This window comes from Anarhichas minor, unplaced genomic scaffold (genome assembly GCF_050575085.1).
Source record: "Anarhichas minor isolate MPS153535 unplaced genomic scaffold, ASM5057508v1 ptg000031l, whole genome shotgun sequence".
NCBI classification, from domain to species: Eukaryota; Metazoa; Chordata; class Actinopteri; order Perciformes; family Anarhichadidae; genus Anarhichas; species Anarhichas minor.
In genome coordinates, this window is record NW_027466477.1 from 4,955,832 (window position 1) to 4,975,000 (window position 19,169).

General features: G+C 42.2%; 1 protein-coding gene and 1 long non-coding RNA gene across 2 annotated transcripts in view; one reads left to right on the plus strand and one right to left on the minus strand.

Moving 5' to 3' along the window:
* The first annotated feature begins 7,468 nt into the window (after positions 1-7,468).
* Positions 7,469-15,700, plus strand: LOC142964804 (complexin-2). Its single transcript, XM_076105329.1, has 3 exons — positions 7,469-7,499; positions 14,239-14,414; positions 15,503-15,700. Exons 1-3 carry the CDS (start codon positions 7,469-7,471, stop codon positions 15,698-15,700), a joined length of 405 nt encoding a protein of 134 aa, XP_075961444.1.
* A 3,207-nt stretch (positions 15,701-18,907) lies between these two features.
* LOC142964761 (uncharacterized) overlaps positions 18,908-19,169 on the minus strand; it is a 1,130-nt gene continuing 868 nt past the window's right edge. The window contains exon 2 of the long non-coding RNA XR_012957559.1: positions 18,908-19,169. This exon is cut by the window's right edge and continues 66 nt beyond it. This is a non-coding gene — a long non-coding RNA (uncharacterized LOC142964761).

Consider the following 19,169-nt stretch of genomic DNA (forward strand, 5'->3'; position numbering starts at 1 on the left):
GGTTTAGACAACTAAACTACTTGGTTAGGTTGAGACAACAAAACTACTTAGTTAGGTTGAGACAACTATTCCCCCGCTGTCCTGTTTCTTTTTGCGGTGTTAATACTTCCTGCTTTATGATTTCATGTGAATTTATTATCTAGGATATCTATGAGAACACTGGATAAGAACAACCTGAGTCATTAAATGATAAACCCCGCCCTCTCAGCCACGCCCTCTCTCCTGATTGGCTGTTCTCTGGGAGCTGATGTCATTCCTCTGATCAGACCTGATGGTTCATTGTTATGTCTCTCTCACCTGTTCTCTTCTGTGTCCCATTAGAAGTCTCATTATAAAACACTTTGACATTTATTGCTTTTTAATGACCACTCAGACGTTTAATCGACTTTTTTGCTAGCTGAAGGTCAGTATTATGGGATGGATGACTCTGACCTCGTCACTTCCTGCTACATTTAAACACAACAGTACTAATGACTCTCTTTAACTGTCACAGCTTTTAAATACATATTAGTTATAATAGTGCAGTAGTGTTTAATGGAAGTTATGAGTTCAGTGTTTTGAATTCATAATATTTCCATCTATTCACCCTGTTGTTCATTAAGATCTGTTTCAGCCAATGACAGACGGGCTTACTAACCTGCTCACCTTTCTGTAGATCTCAGGTCTGAATGATTCATTAACACACAAGAACGTTTACATCTGATGAAAATATGACAGTATGTGCTCAACTGTCTTTAAATATGACTGTTGTGAGCTAAACACCTGATAAATATTTATACAATATAAACAGAGTACAAGTTCAGCTCCAGCAGTACATGAAGTATTGGTAATATTAGTAGTATTAGTAGTAGTAGTAGTATTAGTAGTAGTATTAGTAGTGGTAGTAGTAGTAGTATTAGTAGTAGTAGTAGTAGTGGTAGTAGTATTAGTATTAGCATTAGTAGTATTAGTAGTACTGCAGCAGTGAAGTCATCCTGCGTATCGCCGGCTTCTTTATAGTATAGCAGGTAAAGAGTGCCACTGTTGCCGCAGTAACAACCATTTGGCACCTGTTGCCGTGGATCAGCACGATAGTCCTGAAGAGGAGACGCAGGGAAGGAGACCATGTGGAGGAGACGCAGGGAAGGAAACGCAGGGAAGGAGACGATGAGGAGGAGATGCAGGGAAGGAGACAATTTGGAGGAGACGCAGGGAAGGAGACGATGAGGAGGAGACGCAGGGAAGGAGACGATTTGGAGGAGACGCAGGGAAAGAGACGCAGGGAAGGAGACGATGAGGAGGAGACGCAGGGAAGGAGACAATTTGGAGGAGACGCAGGGAAGGAGACGATGAGGAGGAGATGCAGGGAAGGAGACGCAGGGAAGGAGACGCAGTACCTTCTGTTGTTATGGTGAAATATTATAGATGTATTTCACTTAAACGTCAGTAGGATTCATCTTCTGGGGACCGTGAATGTGTGTTTATTGAACAGTGGGCCGATCCATCAGATATAATACAGAGAAGATGATCATCATCAGTAACTACAGACCATGAATACACAGCGAAGCATCATAACCGTGTTTGTTTCTCTGCTCTCTGAGTAGTTCTGTTCTCAGTATTTTCATTTCTCTCTCCGTCTCTCAGCTACATTCAGTCTCTGAGCGGTTGGCAGGCGTAGCAGAGCTCCCGCCCACACAGCACCGCTGCCCACCTTCCCAGCATGCCGCTGGCCTCTTACCACAGCCCTCTTCACCCTGACGGAGCTCTCTGTGAGAGGAGAAACACAGCGTTTATATTCACTGTTAGTCTGAACAGTCTCCACCACACTAACACTACTGACCGCTGTGGAATAATGTGATTTATTGATCATCTTTTCTGTGCATTTAAGGATAAACACTTTGCTTCAGACATTCATGGTCCCCACAGGATGAATCACAAATATTTACGTTATCAACTTATCGTACGATATATATTGACTTCATTTCAATCATTTTTTATCTGTTCATTGTATCAAATATAAACATGACCAATAAAAGTATTCATCATAACAGGCCTCGTCACAGCAACTATAATAACTTATCATTTTAAATTCTAAATAGCCGTTTTTCCGTTACATTATTGTGTCTCTGTAACTCTATATTAGAACTCTGACAGCAGCCATGTTGTTGATGCATTAAGTCACTGTATCACTCCGCAATGCTACGCTACGCTACCCACAGCGACGGGATACACGAGCAACGTTAAGTAGTTCCTCAAATCATCATTCTGATACTTGATATGTTAAGTTTAACATTTCAACCAGAGGTTTCTCAGTCTGACGTGTTGTGACCTCGATGCTGCTGCAGAACCTGGACATGACTAAAGTCCCTCTAACCCACATCTGACCCACTCAGGCTAGAGACAAACCACCCAGCTCTGCATTATGCAGCACCAGTTTCTCTGAGGACTTAATGTCCGCTACGAACAAGCTGGACAGCCTGTGATCACTAATTCAGTGTCTCGTCCTGCTTCTCCTCCAGTCGATGGACGTGGTTATCCAACGAGCTGTACGTCGTACAAACATTATGTTCAACAGAAAACTGAGACTCTAAATATGTTAAAAATACAAGATTCTCACTGGTGGAAACTGGTAGAAGATGTTGTAGATGTTTTGTGTCCTCAAGTGGTTTAACTTCCACAGAGTTCTGTGTTTGTTCTCACTGCAGTGCTTTTACTTGTTCTGGATTTAGTTCTTCTGCTGGTTGTGTGATTTTAGACTCTGTTGTTTTCTCAGAATCCCTGATGATCACATGTGAAGGTTCGGGCTGTTCTCATGCAGTGTTCATAGCCGTCCCAACGGAGATGAATGCACTGTAATTCGTCTACATCCTACAAAATCTAATCCTATGTAATCCTCATTATCGAGAAGTATAAAGAATGCAAATACCCACAAAAAGTGGGTGTGGATGGAGGTGGATTGGTGCAACAAAAACTGATCTTTCATTTAGGAGTCCACATTGAAATAATTTACATATTGACAGATATATAAACATCTTAAAAGGCTTTTGAGGGCAATGTGATGCTCATTTGTCAGTCTTTGGACCGAGGGGTGAGTCTTTGGACCGAGGAGTGAGTCTTTGGACCGAGGAGTGAGTCTTTGGACCGAGGGGTGAGTCTTTAGTCCGAGGGGTGAGTCTTTGGTCTGAGGAGTGAGTCTTTGGACCGAGGAGTGAGTCTTTGGTCCGAGGAGTGAGTCTTTGGACCGAGGAGTGAGTCTTTGGTCCGAGGAGTGAGTCTTTGGACCGAGGAGTGAGTCTTTGGTCCGAGGAGTGAGTTTTTGGACCGAGGAGTGAGTCTTTGGTCCGAGGGGTGAGTCTTTGGTCCGAGGAGTGAGTCTTTGGTCCGAGGAGTGAGTCTTTGGACCGAGGAGTGAGTCTTTGGTCCGAGGAGTGAGTCTTTGGACCGAGGGGTGAGTCTTTGGTCCGAGGGGTGAGTCTTTGGTCCGAGGAGTGAGTCTTTAGTCCGAGGGGTGAGTCTTTAGTCCGTCTTCAGTTAGTCTTCAGTTTTGTACAGACAAGCGTTTTCATGTCTTTGAACTAAATGAACTGGACTACAGACCCCGAACGCACAAAATAACTCCTCTCACTCCACAAATGTTTGAAACTTGTGAAGTCGTGCTCCGGTGGCTAAAAAAATGAAGCTTCTTGTTTCATATTAGACTCAAAGTTCATGTTGATCGTTTCAGCCTGAAGTAGATTTGAGAGTCTTTGACAGAAGAAGAGAGAAGGAAGCTCACTTCTTCTTCCTGATGACCCATTTCACTTCCTTTACTTCTCTCCTTTCTTTCACTCTCTTTGTCTCCTTATCTCTTTTGTGTCCTCAGTCCATCCCTTCCTTCCTCTGCTTCTCTCACACTCTTGTCACTTCCTCTCATCTCCTCACCTCTTCTCTCTGTTCTGTTGCTTCACATTCTTCCACATCAACTCCTTCTTGTTTCCTCCACCACTTTCTATTTGTTCTCTTCCTCTCCTATATAATCCCTGCTTCTATCTCTTTACATTTAGCTCTAGATATTTTTTCCTCTTCTCTCTCTATCGTTGTTTCCTACCTCCCCCTTTTTCCGCTCTCCTCTGTCCTCGTTTCTCTCTTTACATCCCCCCTCCCCTCGCCTCCTTTCCTTCTCTCTTGCTCTTTCTCCTCCTTCAGCCACCCAACCACAAGACAAATGGACAAACGCCTCGTTGGTGATATGTAGCCTGTTTCCTCCCCCCTCTCCATCTTCCATCCTCTGCCGCCTGAGGGAGGAGGGGGTGAGGTATGCAGCTCCGTCTATAAGGATGGAGGAGGGAGGAGGGGGTGAGGTCTATAAGGAGGATGTGAGATGGTTTCCATGCATTAGTGATGTTCAGTGACAACAGATTCTGTTCTGTCCCAGATAACAAATCTCTCCTTCATGAAATAACTAGTTTACTACGACTGTATTTAAGTACTTTATACTACATGTACTAGAATAGACGGAGCAAATACATCTTTGACATTCCTGGTTACGGTTTTTGTTGTTGTTTTTTTCTGCTGATACTAGTTATTGATCATTAATGATGCATATGAACAGTTACAGATACATTGTTGATTGATTATAGCAGCTGGTCTACAGGGTCCAGAATATTAGTTTTTTTGCCATCGTCCTAAAAATGATTTCAACTCTCTGAAGTCAGTCTGTTCTCCTCCATCTGAAGAAGAAGAGCTCCATCGACCAGACCAGGAAGTAGCTTCACAACACAGCAGCTGATTGGCTGCTAGAGGTCTCTGCTTCACTCCAGAACTCATAAATAGTTTATATCAGTGGTGGGCCTTCAGGGCCTGCAAGGCCTTCTCTGCTGGCCTGAACAGAATCACAAAGTTATATCTATTTTATAATTGAATAATTGTTCTTAAATACACTACATGTATTATAATTTATAAACATATTTTTCCCATTATCTTATGTTCTCATTGCACAGCTACTGTCTTCCTCAGTTGCTCTGCTTCCAGTGCAGCTTGTTTTAAGTAGAGCTTTTATCCAATCAGATCTCACCTCTGTGTCTCTAGGTAAGAACAGAGGCAGAGGCCTGCAGACTCACAAGTGAATCCATGTGCAGTTTAAGTGAATGGGGACGATATTGTTGATTGTCATAGTGTTCAACCAATCAGATCTTTAGTTTGACATGTTGGGTGTATTCTTTGACGTGTCAGAGCCTGCTAGCTGGTCTACAAGTACGTCAGCATTACGTGCAGCTCAGTGTTCAGGTGCAGCTCTGCAGTGAGGTGCAGCGTGTGCTGTGATTGGTCAGTGGGCGAGCACGTGACTATCGTGAAACAAAACTTAAAGTAGCCAGCAGAGCTTAGTCGGAGTAGTGAGAGTTCACATTGAAAGATATGGAAGAAATTATGACATGTTTTGCATTGTGCTTGGTGTAGATTATTATTATTTTACCTAGCTTTGTTTTTTTAACACTCAATGGCTGAAGGAGGAGAAACAGATTTGTGAGTTGGGATTTAACCGGATTAAACTCTTAGTCAACAAAGAAAGGAGGATGGAGTTTGTCTTTAAGTCAACTGCGTTTGTTTTTACATCTAATATGTGAATGGCCCTCCAGTGTGCAGCAGAATGCGTGTTGCTGCAGCTCTGCTGGATTGATTTGTTGCTTTGTTGTCATATGAATATATGTGACTGGTTCTTGTGAGTTTGTTCTTGTCATTGTGTTAATTATAGAGATTTGGACTATATGCATTGTCCATTAATTAAGAAGCAACCCGTCATGCGCGGAGTTATTGTCCGGACACTTGAATGTGTTTGGGGTTTTGTTTTCTTTAACAAAGCAGGAATGATGTTCTGGAGGAATGTGGATTGTGTGGTGATTGCTTTAGTCCTGTTTGAATCAGTAGGAACAGCTAAACTCTGCGGGGAGAGTTCGTAGCTTGTGTGCTGCTGTTTTCATGCTACGCTAGTTTAGCTTAGCCTCAGCTGTCTTTATTTTGGTTTGTTATTGTTCCGGGTTCAGAGGTGTTAGATTCAGGAACCTCTCTCAACTGTGGGGAAATCGCACATGGTCCGGCCTCTGCTACAAAGTCAGCCGGTTTCAATTATAATCAAAAGTATTTAATACTACAGAAGCTAAAACAATTGCAAAGTGAAGTACCCTATTTACAGTATCTATAGATATATATTTACAGCATCGACATAGAAATATGATCCGCGCGGAAAAGCAGACATACCCACACGATCAAACGTGAGGAAAGAGGCAGAACCCTCTTTCTGAATTTTCTTATATAGTTCGTAAATGTTCTCAAAATGTCCGTCTTAGTTTCTATTGGCTAAATCCAGCAGACTCCTCCTTCTCGCATCAGTCCGCTGGAGGACCCTGGCACGGGTGTTGCTCCATCTGCGTGCCCCTGTAATTGCCTGTCTGAAAATCCCTGTCTGACCCTTGACTTATTCTTCACAGTTTAATACATTCAATGACTGTCTTTTATGGCTTAACACTTCTATGGTAAACATACTATATAAAGATAAGGATTTGCAACTTTTGGCAAAAACTTCACAAGTTTTACAAGCATAATTGGTACGTCCCAAGTACTTGCTAACATTTTACTATCCACCTCTAAAGGTGCTACACATTCTACTAAGAAACACTTCTAACTATAATTCCTAAAAGACACTTCTAATCATAAATCTAAAATACACTTGTAATTATAAATATTAAAGCATACTTCTAAACCTAAATTTCCGACAGAGGTCACAGCCCGTTGTCTCCTACATGATCGCAGAAAACATTATATTTCACACAATTTAAGCTTCTGCATTTTCCAAATGCACTAGTATTATTCAAACGTATTGTTCGGTTTGTATGCCTCGCACCGAACGGTTTAATATGAATACGTGTATTGTTACACCATAGAAACAAATAACCGTAGCTGTGGCTCATCATGAGGTTATTAGGAGGTGGTTCAACTGTAGTAGGACAGCTCTGAAGGCCCAGGTATAGAGTACACGGCCCGCCACTGGTTTATAGTCAAATCTAACATACATAGAAAAGTGTGTGTGTGTGTGTGTGTGTGTGTGTGTGTGTGTGTGTGTGTTGGATGTAGTTTAAACAGAAATGAACCTCATTGTTTCATTGTTTCATTATTTCATTAACATATTAATGACCTGTTAGCAATAGAAGATCTCTGATCCTCTGGTGGTGTTGTTGTGACATCATTTATTGATCAGATGTTTCCAGAATGTGATCTGTGTCTTTGGGGGACGAGAGTGTGAAGAGGATCACATCACCTCTCCTCGTGTTTAGTATCTCTGTTGATGTGGGTAAAGCTGAGGTTCCCTTTGTTTATTCTGGTCTCATGTGGTCTCATGTGGTCTCTCTCAGGTCCAGAAGAGACTCGCTGAAGACAGGAGAGAGGGGAGACTGAGGCTACCTGCTCAGTCCTCTTAGGTTTTTGAGAAGAACTTCTGCACCAATCAGCAGCCAGCATGGACTTTGTGATGAAGCAAGCTTTGGGTGGTGAGTACTCCGATGTCCCGACGCTCCTGAACGTGTCATCATGAGGAACTCATTTCTCTTGAGATGGTTCAAAGACTTATTTACGGCTAGATGACGATGTGTTGAGTGTTGATAGAGCTGCTACAATGTTAGCTTAGCATAGCATTGATGAAACCAGACTCCATTCAGAAAACAAGCATTTTAAAAGTTGTTTACTTGTCGTCTTGTAGAGAGAAATAACAAAACATTCATATTATAACATTATATCGTGTACATTATATTCAGACTAATTCCTTCTGGGCCGTTCTATTCCTTCTCTATTTGGATTAGTTCGCCTTCAGGTTCTGGATCGGGTCTTATCATCCTCTGAACCGTTTAAGATTGGTCTCTTTTTTTAATCTAGATTTTGCATGTTCAGAAAGCTTTTATTTAAAGTTAAAGAGTTAAATATTGAGCCACTAGGGGGAGCTGCTCTTTTGTTCACCTATCAAGATAAAAACAAAACATTCACTCTGCAGTGACAACCATCAATAGCAACCGCCATTTTGAATCCCATCTATTCAGATCAACAAAGAGAAGGAAGATTGCAAAACTACACCATACACTACAAGCTATGTACACTAGTCAGTACACTGTACACTAGTCAGTACACTATGTACACTAGTCAGTACACTGCACACTAGTTAGTACACTATGTACACTAGTCAGTATACTGCACACTATGTACACTAGTCAGTACACTGTACACTAGTCAGTACACTATGTACACTAGTCAGTACACTGCACACTATGTACACTAGTCAGTACACTGCACACGAGTCAGTACACTATGTACACTAGTCAGTACACTACACGCTATGTACACTAATCAGTACACTGTACACTATGTACACTAGTCAGTACACTGCACACTATGTACACTAGTCAGTACACTATGTACACTAGTCAGTACACTGTACACTATGTACACTGGTCAGAACACTGCACACTAGTCGGTACACTATGTACACTAGTCAGTACACTGCACACTATGTACACTAGTCAGTACACTGTACACTATGTACACTGGTCAGTACACTGCACACTAGTCAGTACACTATGTACACTAGTCAGTACACTGTACACTATGTACACTAGTCAATACACTGCACACTATGTACACTAGTCAGTACACTGCACACGAGTCAGTACACTATGTACACTAGTCAATACACTGCACACTATGTACACTAGTCAGTACACTGCACACAAGTCAGTACACTATGTACACTAGTCAGTACACTACACGCTATGTACACTAGTCAGTACACTGCACACTATGTACACTAATCAGTACACTGTACACTATGTACACTGGTCAGTACACTGCACACTAGTCAGTACACTATGTACACTAGTCAGTACACTGTACACTATGTACACTAGTCAGTACACTGCACACGATGTACACTAGTCAGTACACTGTACACTATGTACACTGGTCAGTACACTGCACACTATGTACACTAGTCAGTACACTGCACACTAGTCAGTACACTATGTACACTAGTCAGTACACTGCACGCTATGTACACTAGTCAGTACACTGCACACTAGTCAGTACACTATGTACACTAGTCAGTACACTGTAGACTATGTACACTAGTCAGTACACTGCACACTATGTACACTAGTCAATACACTGTACACTATGTACACTAGTCAGTACACTGCATACTAGTCAGTACACTATGTACACTAGTCAATACACTGTACACTATGTACACTAGTCAGTACACTGCACACTAGTCAGTACACTATGTACACTAGTCAGTACACTGCACACTATGTACACTAGTCAGTACACTGCACACTAGTCAGTACACTATGTACACTAGTCAGTACACTGTAGACTATGTACACTAGTCAGTACACTGCACACTATGTACACTAGTCAATACACTGTACACTATGTACACTAGTCAGTACACTGCACACTATGTACACTAGTCAGTACACTGTACACTAGTCAGTACACTATGTACACTAGTCAGTACACTACACGCTATGTACACTAGTCAGTACACTGTACACTATGTACACTAGTCAGTACACTGCACACTATGTACACTAGTCAGTACACTATGTACACTAGTCAGTACACTGTACACTATGTACACTGGTCAGAACACTGCACACTAGTCGGTACACTATGTACACTAGTCAGTACACTGCACACTATGTACACTAGTCAGTACACTGTACACTATGTACACTGGTCAGTACACTGCACACTAGTCAGTACACTATGTACACTAGTCAGTGCACTGTACACTATGTACACTAGTCAATACACTGCACACTATGTACACTAGTCAGTACACTGCACACGAGTCAGTACACTATGTACACTAGTCAATACACTGCACACTATGTACACTAGTCAGTACACTGCACACAAGTCAGTACACTATGTACACTAGTCAGTACACTACACGCTATGTACACTAGTCAGTACACTGCACACTATGTACACTAATCAGTACACTGTACACTATGTACACTGGTCAGTACACTGCACACTAGTCAGTACACTATGTACACTAGTCAGTACACTGTACACTATGTACACTAGTCAGTACACTGCACACGATGTACACTAGTCAGTACACTGTACACTATGTACACTGGTCAGTACACTGCACACTATGTACACTAGTCAGTACACTGCACACTAGTCAGTACACTATGTACACTAGTCAGTACACTGCACGCTATGTACACTAGTCAGTACACTGCACACTAGTCAGTACACTATGTACACTAGTCAGTACACTGCACACTATGTACACTAGTCAATACACTGTACACTATGTACACTAGTCAGTACACTGCATACTAGTCAGTACACTATGTACACTAGTCAATACACTGTACACTATGTACACTAGTCAGTACACTGCACACTAGTCAGTACACTATGTACACTAGTCAGTACACTGCACACTATGTACACTAGTCAGTACACTGCACACTAGTCAGTACACTATGTACACTAGTCAGTACACTGTAGACTATGTACACTAGTCAGTACACTGCACACTATGTACACTAGTCAATACACTGTACACTATGTACACTAGTCAGTACACTGCATACTAGTCAGTACACTACGTACACTAGTCAGTACACTGTACACTAGTCAGTACACTGCACACTATGTACACTAGTCAGTACACTGCACATGAGTCAGTACACTATGTACACTAGTCAGTACACTGCACACTATGTACACTAGTCAGTACACTGCACACTAGTCAGTACACTATGTACACTAGTCAGTACACTGCACACTATGTCCACTAGTCAGTACACTGTACACTATGTACACTGGTCAGTACACTGCACACTAGTCAGTACACTATGTACACTAGTCAGTACACTGTACACTATGTACACTAGTCAGTACACTGCACACTATGTACACTGGTCAGTACACTGCACACTAGTCAGTACACTATGTACACTAGTTAGTACACTGCACACTATGTACACTACTCAGTACACTATGTACACTACTCAGTACCCCCCCCCCCCCCCCCCCCCCCCCCTCCCCCTCGTGTCCAGACTGAAGTGTTGTAGTTTACCTCCCGTAGAGTTGCTGTCTAGTGTTGTGACCTTTCCTCCAGGAGACTGTATTTATTACATCTGGACCATCTGGTCCTCCATGGATAGAAACACACCCTGATGAGGTTTCTGTTGTGGTCTCTGGTCCGGGGGGGGGGGGTCACTAATCTAATCACCAGCCTGCAGTGTTTCTCGTTAGTGGAAATTAACCAAACACATTGATTTTATGGTTTTATATCGATATTGTGATAGAATTTAAACTAGTAGATGTTGACGGTCAGGTTAAACATGTTGTAAATAAAACTGGACCAAAGAGAAAAAACAGGAACACAACAATAACAAACAAACACACACACTTCCTGTTTATCTGATTTAGCTGCACTCAGAACTTGGATCTAATTTAGACACACACACACACACACACACACACACACTATAGATCTCAGCTGCAGGCCTCAGATTCTATTTACTGGCTTTTCTTAATTACAAATGTGATTCATCAGAGTTTCATTGATCAGGACAACGAGGTCGACCGGGGAGCAGAGTGGACTCTAGTGTTAGGATCAACACGTCCTTCATGACCGAATACCAGATTAATATCATTTAATGAAGCAAACATGCTTCAAACAACATCTTAAATGTTATATTTAGTGTATAAATTCACTTTGTTCACATCAGTTTCACTTCATTAATGTTGCATGTGTCTTGTTAGGATTTAAGAGGCCCCTCCTGTTATGTTGGGGTCAAATTGACCCGTTTCAAAGTTTGAAAATCTAGAAAAAATATTTGAAAGTACTTTTTTGTCTTCTGCTTGCCTTAATTAGTGTAATCAACGTGAAAAAAAAAAAAATGATCATGTATTTGCAACCCCCCCCTGCAGGTTTATATTACAGAGATGATGTTCGGGTCAATTTGACCCGGCAGTGAAAGTGGAGGCTATAAGGGGTCAGAAGGGTCAAGTTTAGACCATTTCTTTCTTTGAAAATGTGAGACAAAGTATTTCTACCTCCCACCATGTTTCACCCCATTTCACACACACACACACACACACACACACACACACACACACACACACACACACACACACACACACACACACAATATTTCATCCCAATCTCACACGCACACACTCTCTTTCTCACTACCGCACCTGTGCGAGAAAAACAGATACTATTTTGGCAGGAACCTTTTATTTTCCCGCCCACACTTAGCAGGGGAGGGGAGAAACATACGAAAGGGTTGCTTGGGAGTCCTACCAACATTACACTCTGCAGATACACACAACACAGCAGCTAACTGTAGGACAGCATACACACACACTCACCTCGTTCATTGTGTTCATATCTTGTTATTTTTTGTAAATGTCTGTTTCTTAACACTATAAATAAACATAAGTAAAGTTTACTTTCAATACAAATCCTTATGACTCATTTGGCTTGATTTTGAGTGAGTGGGTCAATATGACCCTGAACAGCAGAGGTGTCTCATCTCTATTTATCTACATCACCCCATGAAAAAAAAGAAAGCTTCAAAATGTAAAAAAAAATTTGAAAGAAATACATGTTATGGTAGACTAATGCAATTTATATCTAGGTTTTTCCAATGTACCTAAAAAATATTTTGAACATGTATTTTTCATGAAAACGAGTGAGTTATCCGAATTGAACTCTGATTTATGGAGGGGTGAATAACTCCATTCCAATAAATACTGATTGAATTGTTAGTAATGGTGTTGGTGATGAGGTACAAACTATATTTATTAGGAATTTTTGGTTTCTGACAACTTTTGGATGATTAAACATGCACCGGGTCACATTGACCCGGGAACATAATGGCTGTACCTAAGAAACGAACATAACAGGAGGGTTAAGAGGCTACTTTGTCTCCTCTTCGTCTCCTCGTCGTCTCTTCTTTGTCTCCTCTTCGTCTCCTCGTCATCTCTTCTTTGTCTCCTCTTCGAGTTAAAGAGGCAGAACGTCAGGTTTTTATTATATTAAAGCATCAACCACCATGAATATGTGAGGGTCCTTAATGTTTAGTGTAGATGAGGGTTTGTCTCTGCTGGAGGATCCATAACTCATAGACATTCAGGTGTTCCTGAGTTTACTATCGATCAGACGGAAGAGTCGCTGTCACGTCTAGAAAACTGCTTCTGTCAGCGATAACAGCGTGTAGGAGGTCGGCCGTTAGTCAGTGAAGAAAGAAATCTACGGAAAAAAAGTAAATTTTAACTTTTTCAAACTTGCTATAATTTATTATAATTTATTAATATTTGTTTGATTATTTTAGTTGTAAATATTATTATTAATATTATTATCTATTCTATAAAATATCAGAAAAAATCTTTATAATTAAAATTCTCTCATTTTAAAAGCAGCATCCAGAATTATTATAATTTTTTTCTTAATAACAATTTAAATTTCTGCTCGTTACTTTTCTGTGAATTAATTAATTGAGTAATTAAGATGAGATAAGATTATATAGGAGATAGGATTACAACAACAAAGTGGACAAAACAAAACAACACAAGTATAATACATATATAGTATTTAAATATACAGTATAATACATATATAGTATAATAAATATTGAAACTAAAATACGATATAATTGGACTGAATTTTCGTTATTTCATCACTAAGCGTGTTGACTTTTATTTTGAAGTATCCACCACCATCATCATCATCATCGTCGTCTTTCATCCATGGAGGAACAGCGGCCTCTTCCTGTCACATGACAGGAAGTGATCCAGCAGCTTTCCCTCCAAATAGAAATCCATCATGTTTATCTGTGACATATACTTCAGGTGTCACAGGTGAAGGAGAGACCTGGATGAGGAGGGACAGGAAGTGTTGACAGATGGACCTCAGTGGGTCTCTGAAGGTCCTCCGGCTGGCTCCTCTTCTCAAGAAGCCTTCAAGGTCTTCAGGGAACCCCATCGCCACATAATCCTGAGAGCTGCTGACACACAGGCTCTACCGTTGGACCGCGAGGTCCACCGTTGGACAAGAAGGTCCACTGTTGGACCGCGGGGTCTACCGTTGACAAGGTCCACCGTTGGACCGCGAGGTCTACCGGTGGACCGTACTGATCAGGTGTTTATCTAAATATCAGTTATTGATTTATATTGTTGTTGTTATTGATCTCTGTCCAGGAGCCACCAAAGACATGGGCAAGATGCTGGGGGGGGAGGAGGAGAAGGACCCCGATGCATCCAAGAAGGAGGAGGAGCGGCAGGAGGCGCTGAGGCAGCAGGAGGAGGAGAGGAAGAGCAAGCACGCCCGCATGGAGGCCGAGAGGGAGAAAGTACGGCAGACCATCAGGGACAAGGTTTGACTAACGTCTCCACTTTGTCTTCTCTTTGTCGCTCGTCTTTGTCTCATCTTCGTCTCCTCGTCTTCATCTCCTCTTCATCTCTTCTTCGTTTCCTCTTCGTCTCTTCTTTGTTTCCTCTTCATGTCCCCTCTCCACATTGTCCCCCTCATTATCCCCTCCCCTCTCTGTCTCCTCTTCTTCGTCTCCTCTTGTCCCCCTTATGTCCCCTCTCCTCATTGTCCCCTTCATGTCCCTTCTCATTGTCCCCCTCATGTCACCTCTCCTCATTGTCCCCCTCATGTCACCTCTCCTCATTGTCCCCTTCATGTCACCTCTCCTCATTGTCCCCTTCATGTCACTTCTCCTCATTGTCCCCCTCATGTCACTTCTCCTCATTGTCCCCTTCATGTCCCTTCTCATTGTCCCCCTCATGTCACCTCTCCTCATTGTCCCCCTCATGTCACCTCTCCTCATTGTCCCCTTCATGTCACCTCTCCTCATTGTCCCCTTAATGTCCCCTCTCATTGTCCCCCTCATGTCACTTCTCCTCATTGTCCCCTTCATGTCACCTCTCCTCGTTGTCCCCTCTCATTGTCCCCCTCATGTCACCTCTCCTCATTGTCCCCCTCATGTCACCTCTCCTCATTGTCCCCCTCATGTCACTTCTCCTCATTGTCCCCTTCATGTCACCTCTCCTCATTGTCCCCCTCATGTCACTTCTCCTCATTGTCCCCCTCATGTCACTTCTCCTCATTGCCCCCTTCATGTCCCCTCATGTCACCTCTCCTCATTGTCCCCCTCATGTCACTTCTCCTCATTGTCCCCCTCATGTCACTTCTCCTCATTGTCCCCCTCATGTCACCTCTCATTGTCCCCTTCATGTCACTTCTCCTAATTGTCCCCCTCATGTCACTTCTCCTCATTGTCCCCTTCATGTCCCCTGTCATTGTCCCCCTCATGTCACCTCTCCTCATTGTCCCCTTCATGTCCCCTCTCATTGTCCCCCTCATGTCACCTCTCCTCATTGTCCCCTTCATGTCCCCTCTCATTGTCCCCCTCATGTCACCTCTCCTCATTGTCCCTCTGTCCTCCTGTCCCTGCAGTACGGGCTGAAGAAGAAGGAGGAGAAGGAGGCGGAGGAGAAGGCGGCCATGGAGCAGGCCTGTGAGGGCTCTCTGACGCGTCCTAAGAAGGCGATTCCTCGAGGCTGCGGAGACGACGAGGACGAGGACGAGGAGAGCATCCTGGACACCGTCCTCAAGTTTCTGCCCGGACCTCTACAGGACATGTTCAAGAAGTAAACCGTGACAGAGACGAAGGGGATCCGGGTTTGGGTGTTTGTAAGGAGGCGGAGCTTGAGAGTAGATTGGGGGGGGGGGGGGGGGGGGGCTTCTCACTGCCTTTCTACAAAACCTTTACGTTCTTCTTTTCTACTCGACGACTGCGTCTCTCTTCTTTTTATTTGACTCTTAGGACATTTCTTACAGTTTAATAATACGTCTTCTGTCCTTTTTTCCTTTTTTCACACCTAGTGAGGTCAGACGTTCTGCTTGGTTTGGCCATCACCTGTTGCCAGGCAAAGGGGACCAATGGCGAGCAGCAATCCTGCAGATGGAGCATGTTGTGTGTTTTCTACTTTTTATGAACCTTCTGGTCTTTATATTGAAGTTTAAATGAATCAGCGTTTTGAGTTCTGGGACATGTGCCTCCATACATCGTCCTCCTGCCAGAGGTCACGTCAATGAGGGACATTGGGTTGTTCATCTGCATGAAGACACACCATGGGACACTTTTACCACACCATGTCTCTGATGTAAACTTGGCTCGTTGTCACATTTAGAACGATTTAAAAACAGACCTCCGTGTTACCTTCAGGGCCTCGAGCTTCACAGGAACTTTAGGTTTCATTCTAGATTTACTCGAGCTCTTTAGACGTGTCGAGGACTTTGGATATTCTCTCAAATATTTTTTATTAGATCAAGATTTCATCCATTTGAGCAAACAAAGAGTCTTTTGAATCCCATTTTTAAAAGTAAATCACTGTTTCTTTGTCCAGGAATCAGGTAACTGATGATGAGTCAGCGTCCCTGTAGAGACAATCAAAGCATGGACCGCTGGAGGAGGCGGTACTTCCTGTCACACCCTCTCTGATTGGTTAGAAGAGGGTTTAACTAAGTGTCTCTTAACTTAAACTATTTATTCTCATTTTCTTCTCCACATGAATGCAAATGTCAGACTTTTCTCTCGACTTCTTAACGCTTCAGTTTTCCCTCGATGGACGCTCATCACCATGGAGACCAAAGAAATACCGGTGACATCTTCACGTTTCTCGTCACGTAGACGAGTTTTAGTTTTTTGTTGTATTGGTCTGCAGGAGGAACACGTGTGCATGAATCCCAAAGAGCACAAACTAAAAATGATCTTTTTCCCCTCAAAGTAGACGATGACGTCACTGAGGAGCTCAGCTGACTTCTGACCCGACAACACGTCGTCCTAAACACATACAGCAGAGCACGAGGCTTCCACCAGTTTGTACCTTTAAGGATTAATAAGATGAAATGAATCATGAATAGAAACATGTTCCTTTGTTTCCTTAGACAAAGCCATATTATTTAAATCGCAATAATTACTTTAAAAAAAGAGAATATTCCATCGAAGAGTTTTACCGTCTCGTTTGTTTTATGTAAAAAGAAAAATTAGAAACAAAGATATCTGCATATCTGTTTGTAAGTCCTCACCATACTTGTATCTTTAACCGCGTATACGCGTATACGTATACGCAAAGAAATGTGTGTAGAAAAACTCTGTGTACTACATGTGTACTGTGTGTTTCTACATGTTGATTCATATTCTTATAACTATTAATGTGCACAGGCAAAGAAACGATACTGAACACGTTTCTTTAATGTCGAGCAAACGTTTGGTAGAGAAGAGACGAAGAACACGCACAGAATCACGTGACGTTGATCCAGAGAGACTTTAGTGGATACACACACTGTCTCTGTACTACAAGTTAGTAGTAGTAGTACTGCGTTGACACAAGACATGTGACAAAATACTGAAAGAGTTCTGTTGCTTTGTGTCAAATCTTTAGATTTCAAACTGACGGTTTTTAAAAGTCAGTTTGATGTAAAACATTTTGGTTTCATATTTTTGTATACAGTTAATTAAATTCTAAATCATCAATATTCAACCCTGTCTCCTAAAAGTGACGTTCACGTACAACTCGACAGTTCACGAACAACTCGACAGTTCACGTACGACTCGACAGTTCACGTACAACTCGACAGTTCACGTACAACTCGACAGTTCACGAACAACTCGACAGTTCACGAACAACTCGACAGTTCACGAACAACTCGACAGTTCACGTACAACTCGACAGTTCACGAACAACTCGACAGTTCACGTACAACTCGACAGTTCACGAACAACTCGACAGTTCACGTACAACTCGACAGTTCACGTACAACTCAGGTTACGGTCGAGATTTTAAACAGTTTGAAACACAGTTAATGTCGTCAAATGAAACTAAACTAAAACTCAAATTAAGTTAAATGAAACTAAAACTAAACTCAAATGAAACTAAACTACCTTCATCAGTGTTTGTTACTTTATTAAACTTATGGATGGAAATTAGAAAAAGCTGAATGTTGACGTTTGGTTTCACGTTTCCCTTGAAACTTATTCACAATACATTTTAATGTTATTTCAATATTAAACATAATCTGTTGCGATCACGGTTGTAAAACATCAAATCTGAGACGAAGACTTCGACACTGAAACTTTAACACTTGAGTTCTTTAGAGGCGGAGCTCTACAAACATTTTTTATGCTGATTTCTGTCTCAATCACGGGATACAGTTGCTTTGCTCGTCATGTTGAAGTGATGCGTCAGACAGGTTTAGTGCAGTTTGAGGAGAATCACATTGATTCATGTTATTTATCACATGAACACAGTCTCACTTCCATTAGGTTCCTTCTTGCCTTGGATAGTAAAGAGTTAACATGAAGCCATTCATCATCTGAGTAGAACTCCAAGCCTCACGTCATGTGACCTGCCTTTAAAAAGAAAGGGCTATTACCGTAAGTCACCTGTGTGAGCTCACTGCTGTTTAACTTCCTTCTGGTGTCATGAGTGTTTCAAACTCTAGATAAATCCTTAGTTTGATCGACGGCGGTGGAGCAGCTTCTGACGTACACTGAAGTAGACGTGGCTGAATGACAGTGTAGACATTAAACAGATACCTGAGTTTCAAACGTTTAATAGTGATGAGAGACAAGATAAAGAGCTGAAACACGGGATCATCAGAGCATCTTCTGTTGTCAGGAGCCCGCAAACATTCATCCTGCCTCCCCCCCCTCCCAAAAACACAGCAGAGGTTGTCCATTAGGTCTGGTGATATTTCACTATGTATTACATCAACACACAGTGATATATTGTGGCAACGTGCAGCACACGTCTACGTCATAAATAGAACTTTATGAAATGCAAAGGGACGCTTGGAGACCGAGAATGAAAAACTTTAATTCTTTAAACTTTATCGTCGCTCGTGACACGGCCGGACTGTTGAACACTGTAATGATGTCATAACGTTTGTCTTTCTGGTAACGTTTTCCACATCGACACTTATTGGATCTTCTTAGAACTGCCCTGCTGATTCCTGCCAGTAAACCTAGTTTACGGAGTCGAGAAGCTCGTCTCGTCCACACGTTTACGTCCCTTTAGTGGAAGACGAGGTCTCGTCCTCACGTTTACGTCCCTTTAGT

What these genes read in the sequence shown, in the direction of transcription:
- LOC142964804 (XM_076105329.1), top strand. Translation starts at nt 7,469, where the DNA reads ATGGACTTTGTGATGAAGCAAGCTTTGGGTG. An exon ending in GATGAAGCAAGCTTTGGGTG is followed by an intron (nt 7,500 to 14,238) that starts GTGAGTACTCCG and finishes ATCTCTGTCCAG; the next exon opens with GAGCCACCAAAGACATGGGC. An exon ending in GGCAGACCATCAGGGACAAG is followed by an intron (nt 14,415 to 15,502) that starts GTTTGACTAACG and finishes CTGTCCCTGCAG; the next exon opens with TACGGGCTGAAGAAGAAGGA.